This window comes from Natrix helvetica, assembly GCF_964273705.1.
Source record: "Natrix helvetica genome assembly, chromosome: 1".
Classification (NCBI taxonomy): domain Eukaryota; kingdom Metazoa; phylum Chordata; class Lepidosauria; order Squamata; family Natricidae; genus Natrix; species Natrix helvetica.
The window spans coordinates 106,308,159-106,325,605 of NC_138548.1; the positions used below are offsets into that span (position 1 = coordinate 106,308,159).

A 17,447-nucleotide genomic window follows, 5' to 3' on the forward strand; every position below is an offset into this window, starting at 1 on the left:
GGGGTTATCTATGTTCAAGATGTAACTTTATTCAGACTGCTGTTTTCATCTGTCTGTTGATATCTAAATTCAGTTATAAAGTACTAAGAGATTGATCTAAGTACCCCTTATGACATTCTGAAAACTGAGTAAAATTTGTTTTTCCTCTCCAGATGTTTCTGTAATTTTATTGCAACTATCCAAAAATGCACAATTACTGTCCAGAGAAAAGCAGTTTTCTTGTACATATTAAAATAAATTATACAACCATTAGCTGAATCACCCAATGAAACCTGAGTATTAATTTTTATGTCATAGGATTAGAGTTGTGTGTCTTTCATTGTAGTACAGAACACTCTAGGGGTACATGTCAATCTACAGCTTTTCAAAGTCACATTAGAGTTGCATCTTCAGATACTGTGGCATGCTTTCAAAATAATAGAAATGTCAACCACTCACATAATGTTCATATTATCCTTAATTAATATAAATTGCATCTAATTTCATCTCTACTTAAATATATTGCTGCCCAAAATAAGGACCCTAATTTTTATGAGTAATTACTATTACTGATGCATCAACACAATTATTTAAATTCAACATATGCAGAGGCAGAAAGCAGCATTTACATTTTTTGTTGCCTCCTTGCTCCATTCTTAATTTTTGTGGTTTGGAATTCTTCCAGATTCTTTCTTCAACTCTGAAGAGAGAAAAAAAAATGTGTTTGTTGGATGCGTATGTGTGTATGAATGTGCATATTTTTGTGTAAACATACACCAGTACTCAATCCTTTAAGATAATTTGATTGGTTATAATTTAATTTTTATATTAGAATATTATTTTATCAATATATTTTGCAATTATCAATATTGGGGATGAAACTGTAGATTCAAGATTGAGCAAAAGTTTGGAAGTTAGAAAATCATATGTTAGTTAGTATATCTTCGTAGATATGAGATATTGGCAGGATCTATTAATCTAGAAGATAAATAGATAAACAACTTATGACTTCTCTGTTAAGACTTTGGAAACCTCATGCCAATCAATAAAATAAGATTGGGCAAGAATGACCCAGTTTGATTTGATGTAAAGCAACTTTCTAACTATGTATGAAGTCCAAGCCGTAACAATATATATATATTGTCTTTTCAACATAGTAGAGTAGATGTAAGACAGCCTTTGTAATTGATGCCACATTTTCTCTGATATTCTCAGTTTACCAGTTTGTAAGGACATCTGTAGTAGTAGCTATCAGGTGACAATTCAAAATCATAAAATGCCCAGTACTTGTAAATATGTATCATATGAATTGATCTTCAACTTTGCAAATGTCACAGCTACACTTTAGTTCAAATGATTCTGCCTATATTTTCTTACCTCAAGTAAAAACTTATCCAAACATTATAATGAGCTGTATAAAATATGAATGTTGCCTAAAATGGTTAAACATACGTGAGTTTAAGATCTATTGATTTATTTATTATTACACCCCATTGTGAGGAGACCTAACAATGCTGTAGTAATGAGTAATTGTATTAATAAATTGGAGAGTTACATTTCTGGATTAGATCTACTTTATCTGGATTTGTAAAAGTTGGAAAACACTAGACAGCAACAAAGAAGGAGACAGGGAAAAAATCTTACTTCTTTGTTGCCTTTTAATTACCAGACAGATGTTAGCAGCCCCATTGTAATAGACTTATTCTAAATAAGTGGACACTATCAAACTATTATGCATGACATTTCCCTATTTTTAATATGGGATCTAATATACTCAGAAAATTTTATTAGTGTATTAACTCCAATTTAGTAGTTTTCCCCTCTCTGTACAATATAAGGCAAATTATGTGAAACGCAACTGCAAGCATTTGCTTACTACAATTTTTATAGAGTAGAAGAAAACCTTCCAAATAGATTGAAACTTCAAATCTTAAAAATTCCTGTGGAAATCAGGTGCATTTTAAGCATCAGGTTTGATTATTTAATCAAGCAACTTGCATTTTGCCCTGGCTAATTTAGAAAGCTTATAATATTTTACTCATAAAATAATTGTGCACCTGTTGTGATGGAAACCTATTTAAACAAATCTTAATAGGCATTACAATTTGTTCTAAACATAAGCAAGCAAACCGATCACTCTATAAAGCAACTTTATAAATGCCAGGATTATTTTCCTTCAAAGCTTTCAAAGCATTGATATATTTAGTATTAAGGAAGCCAAATAAACATGATTAATGCCCCAATAATAAATCAAATGAGACAATTATTCAAATTGCATTTCAAGACAATTACTTTATATGAGTAAATCCACATAACACACTAAGACATAATATAGTTGTGTGGAATAGTTTTACCATATATGTGAACTCAGGAATTGTGATTTATTAAATAAACTATGGCTAAACTAATAATGACTTAGCATAGTATAACCCACCCACCCCCTGCAAATATCGGAATGATTATTCTATAGCATTTGTTTTTCATAATTCAAATGCAAACATGTCAAATTAGATTTAAAGAGACAAAGGATAAAACTACAATTTGCTGGCAGCCAATTCCACAAGATGTATTCAGAGGGCAGTCTATAATCTATTGCACACATAATAACATGATACTTCCATTGCATCTTGCACACTGTAAAAATTCTCACCGCCATAACAACAGAACTGTGTAATTAGCCATCACAAACAAACATGGCCATGTATACCTTCCTTCAAGTAATAAATGTAATTCATAGATCTGAAGAAATGGAATAGCATTTAAGTTCTGGATTATCCGCACTGGGTTAAACCCCATTCCATTATAGCAAAGGAACTCTTATCCCTGTTCTGTATTCTCATAATTCTATGGATAGAATGTTAACATCATTATTCTTTCTATAATAGAAATTTCACTAAATCCAAAGTTCTTTTGCCCATCAAATGAGCAACCCGATCATGACAACACAGTGCTGAGAAAGAATTACAAACATTTGTCAGGTTCTAACCAACAACAAAAAAATATTTTTGCATTCAATATATCTATTCAGCAGTGGTCTGTGTTTGTTTGTTTTACACGTTTACACAGCTATTCAGCTCACATATAGTAATTAGAACATTTTTTATAAAACTGAGAATTTCACTTGTGCAATAGAGGTAGTTCTCAACTTACAACAATTCATGTAATGACCGTTCAAATTTACAACAGTCCTGAAAAAAGTGACTTAGGACCATTTTTCATGCTTACAACCATTGCACCATCCCCGTGGTCACGTGATCAAAATTTGGATGCTTGGCAAATGGTTCACGCTTATGAAGGTTGCAGTTTCCTGGGTCGTGTGTTCTCCTTTTGTGACCTCCGGATGAACGAAGTCAATGGGGAGACCAGATCCCCTTAACAACTATGCTACTAACTTAACAACTGCAGTGATTCACATAACAACTGTAGCGAGAAAGGTTGTAAGATGGGGCAAAATTCACTTAACAAATGTTTCACTTAGCAACAGAAATGTTGGCTCAATTGTGGTCGTAGGTTGGGGGCTACCTGTACAAGTTCAAATGATACTACATCTTCCTGGGAAGGTGGGAAACCATGCTAGTTACTGAACAGCTAATTCATGCTGACTTTTTTTCCTGACTAATTGAATTTTTTTTTAAAGTATCACCTATAGTCTAGATCCGTCAGTTTATGAATACAGAGGATGAAAATACAAGGAAAACCATGAACAGAGTTGATGTACAGTAAGGACAGACAGAAATACAAAAGCCATGCTTGCTACTGCATTGGAAATGACAAGTATAATTTTCAATGATATACATGTATATAAAATACATTTTTAAAAAATAAGGCCAACCTTGGAAGGCACATCCTTCCTTGTCAGCTATGTGATGCCCAGCCCACATCACCTAATGAATACCAAAAAAAATATCATTGTTCTAAATCAATTCCCACCTTTGATATTTTCTAATGGACAGTATGAAACCCTGATTCCATACTGTCTTCAGTGGTGCTTAATTGTGAAGTTTAAGGTACAGTTCTCCGACTTTATCAGCTCTCACTTTAATATGCATATTGGAAAAAGTTAAACCAAATTTAAGCAATGTTACTTAAATATATGTTTTAACTTAAAATTAAGGACTTTATTTTCCAACTCTTTCTATTGAGAAAAGACTACATTTACAAACTTTTCTTTGGATATTAATACAACACAAATTTGACAGACTTTATCCCCCCTCCCCAACAATTTTTATAAAATAGCAACCGTAAAACACATACACATACTGGCCATCTGATCACTTTAACAAATTCATTACTAAAAACAAAGTTATGCCCTGTAGTATATTACTAATTAGGACCTGGTATTAATTTTAAGGAGTTTCCCCTGGCCCCTTGTATTCAATATTTACACTGATTTCTCTAATTGGAACCAACTGATCTTTTTCCTGTATATTTATTTTCTAAAGCCTAGCAGTTAACAATGACTCTAATACAAGTGAGGGGTTTTTCTGCTTGTAGCTTTTGTTTGAGGTTTAATTAAGAAGACCCAGTGTCTCCAAGCCTGAGCTGTGTTTTTAATTGCTCATATGTATATCATGTAGACTTCAAAAGAAGTAAAAGACATTTATAACACAGAGCACAAAAGGGAGCTTTGAAATGTCTACAACCATACAAAGTGGCATAATTAAAAACCTATGGCTGCTTCTGTGATAGATATGCAAGATATATATTTATAAAGTAAGCTATTGTATACACTCATGACATGCCAAAAGTGGTTTTACGCTGTAAAAGAAATAATCTCAACACATCTCAAATGAACTGCAAAGCAAACTAGCATGGTAACCTTTTATTCAGGTTGATCTTGTGTATTCTATTATCATAGATTTCAAATGTCTGACAGCTTACCCATATTTTCCACTTTTGAATTCTTAATTCAAGAGTAATTATTCCTCCTCTTAAAACAAGAGGTAGCACTTGTAACCACAACATAGCACAGCAACTTTCCCAGGGTGGTCCCAACATGTTTCCAGAAAAGCATCACAATTAAAATATGCATTCCGTTAGCTCCTAAAAGGAGAAAGTGCTATTTCTATCGGCATGAAATTCAATACGGATTGTGGATTTTTTTTTTTTGGGGCCTGCATTGTAGATGGAATCTCTTACAGAGCTGAAGTTCTTTGCCAAGCTTTTAAAGTCTAGAAACTTGCATGAACCTTCCTATTTGTTCACTATTATTATACCACTGAAATTACAAATAATCCACAAAACCACCACCACACACCGGTTTGATTTGAAAATATCTCCTTATGTGAAGTCATTTAAAACCCGAGGAGAAATGTAAAAAGAGTCTGCAAGTCATCTGCGTAGTCAGAGCACTTCACAATGCTAATGCCTTTCTTCAGTGGGCAAAGCTATTCACATCAGTCAATGTCTCTCCCAAAATAGAACATGCTATACAAAGACCGCATATGACATTTAAGCCACAATGCCTATAAATACAGTTTATGTTTCAGTAGTAAGCTCCTCCAGAAATGGACACTAGAACCCGTTGCTCTGAGATAGTATTCACAATTCACCCTTTTGTAGACTGCTGGAAGAATCACAACTTTTTAATATGATCTTAAAGGAGCTTATATGCCAATTAAAATAAACACGTGACAGGGCACGTCAGTGGAATAATTATGATGTTTCAAGCCATGGATTGATATGTATATTAACTTTATGTTTTAAGATCAACGTAAGGCAGAGGTGGGTTCCTACCAGTTCGGACCGATTCGTCCAAGTAGGTAGTAACTCAGCCTGCCATGCCCCTGAACTGGTTCTATCGGCGCAGCCATAAGCGCTGCCACCTTGTTTTTTGCTTCTGCACGCAGATGCATTTTTTGACTACTGCACATGCGCGCATAGTACGCTTCAAGCACACGAACCCATCCCTGATGTAAAGTGTTACAAAACAAACAATTAATGGGGATAAATAACCATATTCTTTTTATTAATTAATAGAAAATGAAAATTTCAATAGTTTGAAATGGAGGGGGAGAAATAAGGGGTTCCAACAGAAAAGAATATAGGGAGGGAATTAAAAGAGAAATTAAAAGAAAAATAAGAGGTACTTAAAGGGTTTAAAAAACCTCAATTGGACAGTGTGCTACATTTAGTTCTTCAGAAGGATTTAGTTCTTCAGAAAAAGATTGGAAATCCTTTTCCAATTTTCCAATCAAAGTTCTGGGATACAGAGTGGTTTTGAGAACAAATCCAATGAGCATTCTAATAAAGAGCCCAAGAGGTTGAGGCCATGAAATTTGTATATTTACAAATACACCCTTCCACAAATGTCTTCCTATAATACTTCCTAAAAATCTACTAAGATTCCAAATTGCCATCCACATGGGATAGAATGGGACTACAGCAATGTATATTTCCTGTGAGAAGCAACAGGCATGCATCAATACTAGCCACTGGCACACATTTCCCAAATTCTGCATTCTCTAACCAGATAGCCAAGCCTTCTAAATAGTCAGAAGAATCCTCTGAAATAGCCCTATTAGACCAGTAGTAGCTGTTCTTTAGAAAAGAGTAGACGTCCATCATTAATCATGGTATACTGGGAAGGATCCCCTTCATCACAACAACTATTTATCTTGAATCACTTTTTTTCCTTCAGAATCTTACTAGCATTTAGCTGCTTAGCGCTGTAATCCTCTGAGAACGTCTGCTGTCTAAAAGATGCACGCAAATTAAAGAAATTGGTAAGATAGAAAAGAGTTTTTATTCATTTTTTTATTCATTTTATTCATCAAATTTATCTGGCTGCCCATGTCACATTAAGTGGGCAACGTACAATATAACCTAGAAAAATTCCATAAAGCTAATTAAAAGTGATACATGTGATCAAATCAAAACCATGAGATGGAAGATATTCAATATAATTCAGACTTTACATTGGGACATGTGCAGGAGAATTATCTGGTGAAATTCTAGAGTCAACTTGGAAAGTTTTAAAAGGATATTAATTCATGGAAAATAAGGATGTCAATGGCTATCATAGGCTATTATAATGGCTACATATTGTGTCCAGCACTGAGATATTACTTGTACAATGTTTTTGTACTTACACATTGATTTTGGGCTTCCCACAGGCATTTAGCTGCCAACTGTGGAAACAAAACCTAGGGCTCAAATAAGCCTTTGGCTTGATCCAGAATAAGACCTCTTATAAAATATTACAAAATAGACTAATTGCCCATGGAGAGGGGAAATTATTTTAAAGTCTCATCTACAAAGAAAAATGCTCACATATTACAAAATCTAATACTAAAACCATGTCTATTTTGCAACATATATCATTTATTCTATACGTTGTACTGTTCCAGCATGTGATACTGGCAGAAAAGAATCTCTCCCCCCCCCCGATTTTTTTAACCCCAGCAGCCTTTCCCCATAACTCAAATATATTAAAAGATTATGAGCTTCATTTATCCTCCAAAGCAACTTCTTCCTTCAAAAGTAAAGCAAAGAATTGGGGAATTTAAATAAAGAATTATTTTAAAAAGTGCAAAGAGCAGTTCTTCTTCCGAAGACCATACCTTTGTTTCTTTTATTTGGGATTCTTTTCTCTCATCATTTCAGTTTGTTTTTAAGATACTTGCTACACAATTTGTACTACAACAATTAATAATTCCAGGAAGAAAGAAATGGCTATACAAGAGGAATACGAAACTAAAAACCCAAATTCTTGTTCTTAATCAAAATTGCAACAAGTTTTTTTTCATAACCACCCATAACTGCACCATCTAAGGGAATTTCAGTCTAAGAAAACATTGTGGCAGTGAGTTCCCAAGACTCTACTTAATAAGAGACAGCTGTTTTGTGAAAGATGAATCCAGCAGATCACGAACATGGACATCAGAATCAATCTTATTCCACCGAGTTCATCAGCCTTGAGACAAGGCTAAATACAAAATAAAATCCATGTGAACATAAAACCAAACATTCAAGAGGAACCTCTACTCATTTGCTTCAACTCACATATAAAGGATGGATTAGCATTCCTGGGAATTTATCATCTATCAATCTTTTTAGAGGACTACATCTCTAAATTAAGACTTTATATCCACATTAGAGTTTACCTTTTATTTCTCCAAGAAGTTCACTTGTGTTTAATCTCTCCATTTTCTCCTTCCAGTCTTTAGAAAGTAGTTTTTCCATGCAAGATGAATCTATAAAGAAAGGTGAAAGTATTAGCAAAAGTTCAAATGAAGTCAACAGACAAACTGAGCAGCCTTTTCCAGAAAATGTAGCTTCAAGGAAATTCCATGCCTCCTGCATTATGATAGTATCATCCTATTAACTGCTCATGTACTTGAAGACAATCAATGAATAAAAATATATTCAGATTTCTAAATAAAGAATGATGCCATAGCTATATTGTCCTAACCTTGCAGAGGAATTTATAGGAGAAGCATCCAAGTTCTCAGGAGCACTCAAGTTAGGTAGGGAGAATTTAAATTTCCTACACACACATACACACATAGACAGACACACATTTAATGAGGACACTAGAAATAAAACTGCCTGTGCTATACATGTTATGTACGGATTGTTTGTATACCTCTGCATTGTGGAAAGATTGTGCATTCATTCATTAATTTATTCATTACATTTGTACCCAGACTTCGGTATAAATCAAGGTGGCCTATATTGTTACTTCTTCCTATTTTATCACACAACAACAACAGAGGTGGTATTCAGCAAGTTCTGACCAGTTCTGGAGAACCAGTAGCGGACATTTTGAGTAATTCAGAGAACAGGTAAATACCACCTTGACTGGCCCTGCCCCCATCTATTCTTTGCCTCCTGAGTCCCAGCTGATCAGGGGAGAATAGGGAGTTTGCAGTAACCTTCCTCTGGAGTGGGGTGGGAATGGAGATTTTATAGTATCATTCCCCTGCCACGCCCACCAAGCCACGCCCACAGAACCGGTAGTAAAAAAAAAATGAATTCCACCACAGAACCACACCTTGTGCATTAAACTGCTCTAAAGAAAGTGATTAGCCCAAAGTCACTTGGTGGGCTTCTGTGGCTGAAGGTAAACTTGAACCTGGATCTCCCTTCTTCTAATCCAGCACCTTCATTACTACAGCACTCTAGCTTTCATAAAGCTATTTCTGCTGGAATTCAAACCAACATATCACAAGGGGAAAGTTTAAGTACTACACAGTTTTTTTTTAAAGCACAGGTGTCTATAGAGGGAGAATGGGTGTGTGCACATTGGGAAAGAAGACAAACTAGACATTTGTCATTTTCTTTCCAGCTGCAAATCACAGTAAAATTAACTGTCTGCTGGACAGTGGATTGAACCAATCTTACTGACAGTAGAGGAGACATGTATGCTAAATCTAGGGGAAGGGGGGGGGTATCCTACAGCTTATTAAAAAGCCAAAAACATCATGTGTTAGTTGTTTTCCAGCCACTCACTTGTAATGAACAGAAGTCACAAAATAGAGCTTTAATTTGTCTGCACACGTTCTGGTGACAGGAGGACTTATGTTATTGTTCTATTCTGAATTGGGCCCAAGACCTTTGTTCTACTCATTATTCCAACATGTGGAGTAATCTTTATAGAAAAAGAGAGAATCAATCAGCTATCTAGTGTTTCAATCTATGTCCTAAGCCATCCAAGTGGCAACTGATGATAACTACGGCTCCAATTCCTGGCTTCCTCTCTCTCCTTTTATCCTTTGGCCTTTCTGTACTCCTAATAAACACAGCAGGTAAAAATTTCAGCTCATTTAAAATATAACCTTAAACAATAAAAATATGCATTTACTTTGCTGAGGGTCACTATTGCTTATTTTTTGAAAAACTCTAAATCATAGTTTAGGGTAACATCTGCATGCAGACAGTCTATGTAAAAATAATCAGTCCTGTAACTGCATACATATTACCAATTTGTCAGAAGAAAAGCTTACTGCAAAACTTTTTTACAAGTTTTGTTTACAAGAGTATAGGAACATCCTTTGAAAGACAATGCCACTTGTTTCTTTTCCACCAAGTAATATTTTAGTAGAAAAGCCAATTTACTAATTATATCCTTTTAAAGCAGAAAGGGAAAAAAACTATGAACAAGAACAAAATTAAGCGGCTTTAAGTTGTAAAAGCAGCATTAAAATACTTGTTATACCATAAAACAAACAATTTAAATCTTATGAATTTTGGCCAGATAATAGAAGCATCAACAACTAACCACCAATTATCAATAGAACATTATAATTTGTTTCCTGTGATATTATCAGTTTATAAAGATGACTCTCTTGTGCCCAGACAAAATTTTAATTATCCTCACCCCCACAAAAATAATGTTGGCTTTAAGCTGACATTTACATAAAGTAATAGTATTTTAGCTAAGCGGCTTTCTCCCAATACCACTATTATTACCACTATTCTATTCATATATTAGTGTAAAATATATTAGAGAATTAAGGCATATTCAGACAGTGTTAATTTTCAGTACTTCTGGAATCGCATAAGAAATTTCCACAGAGAACAATAAAGTGACAAATGTGCATTTCTTTGTAAATTTCTTTTCAATACACTAACAAGCTTTTACATACCACACACTAATCAGCTTTTTCTTTTTAAAATCAACAGATGAAACTGATACTGTTTATTGTTCTGATATGACATATTTTCTTCATGAGTTTATGGTTTTTGAAAAAAATATCTAAAACTTTATAATTAGGCAAATTCATCCAAAATTCTTAAATATTAGACCAAAATGGGGTCATGTCCTAAAATTGAACAATTATTATACTAATAAATTCTCATAAATTCTCATGAGCCAACTGAAGGAAAAATCTGGAAAAGTTCAATATTTTCTACATAAGCCTAAAGTATATTGGTATTTCCTAATTCCTCAACAACTTTGCCCTTTCCTTTAATTTCTGCATGAAGGAAGAAGCAAAGAAAAATAATTCAGTTTCAGTATATTCCTAGTTTCTTCTTAGATGCAAAGAAATGTGGTTTTAGAAGAATACTAATGATTAAATACCTTATTTCAAATCACCTTCAACCTTTTACGTCTCAATAAAGCAACCTTCTACAACTCAATAAAGTACACAGTTATACAATCCATATAATTGATAACTATCACTGCCATGAAAAGTTCACTTTTTAAAATATACTTCTTTGAAAGCATATTGTTTATCATACAGTAATCTGATAATGACTGTTATTATTTATAAAACATGGTTTGTTTACATACAATCTTGGCAATGTCTAGGCATTTCACAGACACAAAAGGCAAACACCTTAATGATTTCTTAATTATCAGAAATGTATGAAATATTTTAATATTTCACAGTAATTTGAAGAAAATTTCAATCAAATCTCCCTCTTTTTCTATATTGCAATAAAAAAAGTTTCTGTTATGGAGAGCAATCTAGCAATATCTGAAACAGGAGCATCTCTCTTGAAATCATACTCAAGAAAACAGTATTTATATTGAAAGAAAACAACCAAGTTCTGTTTACATTATTAAAGTTCAGTCTAAATTTACACGGGGAGCAATATAGAATGATCACTACATTTTAAAATACCTTAGGATTTCTGAAGTTTCTCCTTTCATATACTCCATTTCAACATTGACTTTACATTTTAATTATATCATATCAATTTTACACAGTCACTATATCAACGTCCCATCTTACTTACTGTTTAATTCAACTTTACAATCCATCTTTACATTCAGAGACAGTCAAAAGGGATTAGAAACAAAGTATATAAATAAGATTGTTAAAACCACTTTAAAATATGCAAATGGCCAGAGTAGTGTTTATTAAATTAGGGGCAAACTCTAATTAGAACTTCCCTCAATTGTAATATCAATTCTCTCCATGGGAAATCACAGTGAATAGAACAAGATAATAATATATTAACTTTACTGGCTCAAAACTGAAAGTGACTGGTCATAGTAAGAGGCATCCAGACCATACTGTTGGCACTATGCCTGTTTTATGCAGACAGCTTCTTCATCCAATTTATGAAGAAATGAAAGTCAGCTTTCATTTCATTTTATTTCATCTAGAACAAATCAACTCCAGATTAAAGGGCGGGGGGGGGGGGACAATTGAAGAAAAAAGATTCCAACACTACATGAACTATGCAAAAATTTGAAGGCCAAGATCTGGCTTCATTCACAAGTACTGCCCAAACATGGATTAAGCATTAAACAAGACATTATAATTTAGATTACACACATTTCTAAATCATAGTAGTTCACCTATGATGCTAAGTCAAAATTTTGCACATTACAACATTCCATAACATCCGTTTCTTGACATGTGAAATAGAACTCTATTTGATATCTCCTAATGTGATTCTCTGTAACTTATTCATTTTTATTATTTTTTTCTTGGTTCCCCTTTCTTTTCTGCTTTTTTTCTCATGTTTTATAACATTGATAATTAGTTATGTGCTGTAAAGTTCCTTCTGACTCCTAGTGACCACATAAATAGATTTGCTCCTTGCAGAGGTTTCTGATTTTATATTTTCAATCTTGTTTAGCAATTTTCCTTTACTTACCTGTGTTGGCATGCCTACCTTCCTTTTCAGTTATTATCTGAAGCACCTCTTACCTATTTTCATCATTATTATAAACTGCATATGTAAAGTTTTAATTCCACCAAGAAAACAACTTGACCTTCCTTACAGAAGTTGGCCTGCAAATTTCCTGCAGCATTGCTGATTTACTCAGTTTGTGTCACTCAGAGTGAAACAGCTGCCTAAGTACATAAGTTCCCCTCGCACATATGTGCTAGTCATTCCCGATTCTAGGGGGGGGTGCTCATCTCTGTTTCAAAGCTGAAAAGCCAGCACTGTCCGAAGAGAGTATCCGCGGTCATGTGGCCGGCATGACTAAATGCCAAAGGCGCACAGAATGCTGTTACCTTCCCACCAAAAGTGGTTCCTGTTTTTCTACTTGAATTTTTGCATGGCTTCAAACTGCTAGGTTGGCAGAAGCTGGGACAAGTAATGGGAGCTCACGGCATTACATAGCTCTAGGGATTTGAACCGCCAAACTGCCGACCTTTCTGATCAACAAGTTCAGTGTCTTAGCCACTGAGCAACTGTGTCCCACAGTATGTAGCAAGCAACGAGGGACAGCAAGTCTCAGGGTTTGCTGATAGAGCTATCACATGAAGCAAAAGCTATTTTCATGTTTCTGAAATGAACTGTGTTGGTACACATGTATATGCTGAGAAGGCCAGGAACCACTTCCAAAGAAGCCAAAATGTGATTATTTTAATCATTAACAAAAATTATTTTGCACACTCTCGTTCATATTAGAAAAAGTCTATATAGTTCCTAAGGATTTACACTGACTTAATGACACATCAACCATCCATCCCATCTCTTTTGAAAGTTTTGCATGTGCTGCTAAAGCGTTTAGTCCCTTTACTAGGAAACAGTTAGGCAATTCCTCCCAAACTGCTATGTTAGGAATGGCAACATCATTTTGGGAATCCCCTTGACTTAGAAAGGTATCAAAAGATGAAGATAAACAGACTGACTTGATAGATGAAGAATCTTCAATCATGCACCATTTAATCTCTGCCTCTTACAATAATACCTCTAAGCATTACATACTAAGATTTAACAAACCCACATATCTAATCTGGTACCTCTTTGGTAAGACATACTTCTATGCTAAATTAAAATTCAGTTACACTTCAGTTATATTTTTTTCAATCCATTCAAAAAATGAAGTCTGAAGACTAGATTCCGTCCACTCTGAACTCTAAGATATTCCCAAACTATTACTAGCTCTGATTGAATCTCTGTGCTTTCCAAATATTGGGATATAAATATTAGTTGTTGCCAGGCCTGTTATCTAAGCTGACCTTGGCTGGGAAAAGAGCTTATATAGCTCTTATTTTTTTAAAAAAAACCTAATGAACATTTCAATGCACATAGATAAAATGCCATACAATAACTAAAACACCCACCCCCTCATTTTGTTTCCATCCTCATAAGTGGGGATGACCAAGATTCTGCCCTGATATTTATTCTTTTAATTTATTTACTAAAAAACAAAACCTTTCACCTTTCCAATGTTTTTGTTCTCTAAAAACAACTCATACAATGCTCGAATCCTTTTTATTTTTAGAAAAGAAATAAGAGAAAGCATGCTTTTCCCATAGAACGAGGCACAGATATAAACATTAACACAGATGCTCTCTGAGAGAGAGAGCTGAGTTTCTCAGCCACTTGGTCATTAAGGAATGCACCAACTGTTTTAGATAATCTTGGGTCAGCTCAAATTCTGTTCCACACTCCCTTTCAGGACTTCAGGTCAGTCTTGCCCTGCTCCTAATTTTTCATTTTCCTCACTCCTCTGGAAGAAAGAGAGGGAGACCGAGAACTTTTCCAAACAAAGAAAAACTTTCAGACAATTAACCCTCTCTTCTTTCAGATAAATTACTAAGTATCAAATGCAATCTGTTTCCTTTGTTTAGCCAATATGAACAATTTGTAAATGACTCAGGAATAAAATTCAGAAAATGTCATTTTAAATTAGAACCATTATAAACATGCTAATGACTGCTCGACTCAAAAGATGCAGGATTAGTATAAAAGAATATATTTAGTTCTTGAGAAAATGCAGTTGTCTTGACACACAACTATCTGGGCATTGAATTATATAGTTTACTCTAGAAAGCGCTGGTTCCATGAGCATTGTAGTAGCCAAATCCATTTCTTATGTCACAGATAGTTATTTAACATATCAGTAAAACTGTTTACATTCAAGTATATTTTGAAGCTGTCAGAACAGCTTCAAAATGAAATTTTCATTTCATTGTTCCCTTTCCCTCCTACTGTGGACTGAATGTTTATATTATATGCCTCTTATTCCTGTTTGCATTACACTGACAATGGATTTCATACATACTATAAAACCCATTTTCTCTCATTCTCAGAATAATGTGAAATGCTGGTGATTTATAACCTCAGAACTCACACCGAAGTAATCACTTATACCTAATATTAAAGATACACAATTTACTTAAAAGTCCAATGGGGATACATATATGTACTATTACTTTCAAGGTGTACTACACTACACATATAAATATTCTTACTTTTACAATACTGATTATTAAGCACACAATTGACTAACAAGTTTCTGATATTCAAAAAGCAACACTCTGTACCTTCTTAACGTATTTTAGAGATTCATATGTTCCACATTATAGTTTTACGCTTCCTATTATTATTATTATTATTATTATTATTATTATTATTATTATTATTATTATTATTATTATTATTGCATCAACAGAATTGTATCACAGCGGCCAGTTGTTTCGCCGGATTTGGCATTAATTACTAGTCGGGCCCCACCCAGAGGCCTAGGACGTCGTAACGTATTTTCGTAATATGTGTTGTTGTTGTTGTTGTTGTTGTTGTTGTTGTTGTTGTTATTATTATTATTATTATTATTATTATTATTATTATTATTATTATTATTATTATTATTATATTTATTAAGTAGGCTGAATATTTAGGATGGACATACATCAATGATTATGTTCTTTACTTTCTGAAATTCTATAGATTATTTTGAATAGTCTGCATTGTATATCAACTTTTAGTAGTCTGCTCTGCATTAACTTTTTGTTCTTCAATGAGCAAAGCTTACCTGGTGAAAAATACAGGATCACCAAAAATTAAGAAAATTAGGGCTATGCTCTGTGAAAATCCAGACAACCACTGAATGGTGGCAAACAGATGCAGAAAACTATACAACTATGGTGTGTGTGTGTACATACATATATATATGTGTGTGTGTATACACACACACAACATATGTATCTGTATATACAGTATTTATACACAAACTTAATATGAATCAAACCACTGAGGGAAGCATGCTACAGATCCTTCCATATATAATTTATTTTTCCAAAACATCAGATTTCCATATCATTCTGTTTGGTATGAACACTTCTAAGTGCAATAATTAGAAATGTTACTTTTTATAACTACTTGTAAATAATGCTGGAGACTAACATTGATGGGGACCAGAGGTGAATTTCAGGCGGTATAGTATGCCCGTACCACTGCCAGAAATCCGGTGTGCGTTTGCAAACTGGAACTTTGCAAACTGCTTCTCAAAGAGAAGGAAGGGGGACAGACTTCTTCAGATGAACCCAGAAAGGCCGCTTTGCCTCCGCTACTCTCCTTCCCACACTGCAGGTGCGACCTTGAGGGGAAGATGTCCTACCAAGGCAACAACATCCCCCACATCACAGTGAGGTGAAACTCCCTCAGGCATATTCTGCCGACTTGGGTGGCCAAGGCGGGTGGGTGGGAAGCTCCAAAAGTCTGGCAAGAAGGGGAGGGGATGCCTGGCAGGAGGCTCAGCTTCCCTTTCAGAGCTTCCCGAAGCCGCACTCGGCCCGCTCAGCTCCTGGGGATGCTTTCCCGTCCAACAGCCGATTTATAAACAGAAATGAACTATCTTCTTTTAAACTTTTCATTTCAATGAGAATTTAAGATGTTTTAGAAAAATTCTCATTGAAATTGAAAGTTTAAAAGAAGTTGGTTAATTTCCATTTATCAAGGTCATGTGCACGGGCTACTGACTGACCCAGCACCTGGCCAGGGTGGCAGAGCTGTCCTGGAGCATCTCCCAGCCGGGAAGGGGCACCAGGAGAAAGCGGGGCTACCAAAAGCCCAACTGCAGCTGGCAACAGGGCACAAAGGAGCAGCCGCCCAGCAGAACTGGGAGCATCCCCAGGTTGGTGAGCTGGCAGGGAGATTGCATGGGCCTGGAGGCAGCGGGGAGGCAGGGGTCGAGGCTGCCCTGGGCACCTGCAATGGGCGGCAACCTGCCACCTGCAGCTCTGAGAGGAAGGAGGCAGGGAAGCAAACCCCAGGCCTCATCTCTTCCTCCTTCCTCGAGAGCTTGTTTTGGGGGTGGCCAGCCTCTCCCACCATTGCGCCCTTCACTCGCCTTCCACCCAGAGGTTCTGCGGCGGGGCACCTCCCATTTTGCCTCTCACGAGACTGGGTGCAGCAGAACATACAGTGAAGATGCATCCATGTCACCACCACCAGCAACAGCAGGGTGGTGGGGCGGCGGCTGGTCTCTGCTTCTGTGGGCGTGGCTGCTCTGTGCTCTCCATGCTTTGCAGCCTGGCTGGAGATAAGTGCTGCTGAAGTGGCACTTCATTTGCTGCAGCTCGGACAGAAAGTTTTTAATTCTATTCCCTCATGTATATTTTCCACCAAAACATAAACAGCATCTACTTCTTTTTTCCCCGAAATAATATGGAAAAATACAATATTTGAATTCTGATATTTTCATAAATATCAGTATCATCCTCCTTTCTTTCCAGCACTAACCTACCATTCTGAATTCTTTTTGTATTTTATCCAAATGCACCAATCAATGCAGATATTCTCAGTTATGTCAAAGACTTCCAACC

At 35.4% G+C, this 17,447-nt stretch overlaps 1 protein-coding gene across 18 annotated transcripts in view; it reads right to left on the reverse strand.

Annotated features, from left to right (window-relative positions):
• The window catches only part of SOX6 (SRY-box transcription factor 6), a 489,348-nt gene that overhangs the window by 185,353 nt on the left and 286,548 nt on the right, over nucleotides 1-17,447 (reverse strand). For all 18 annotated transcript variants that reach the window (XM_081937703.1, XM_081937696.1, XM_081937695.1 and 15 more), the window contains one exon: nucleotides 8,085-8,174. In XM_081937703.1, coding sequence (XP_081793829.1) covers nucleotides 8,085-8,174 — 90 coding nt within the window. The remainder of the gene's footprint in view (nucleotides 1-8,084; nucleotides 8,175-17,447) is intronic.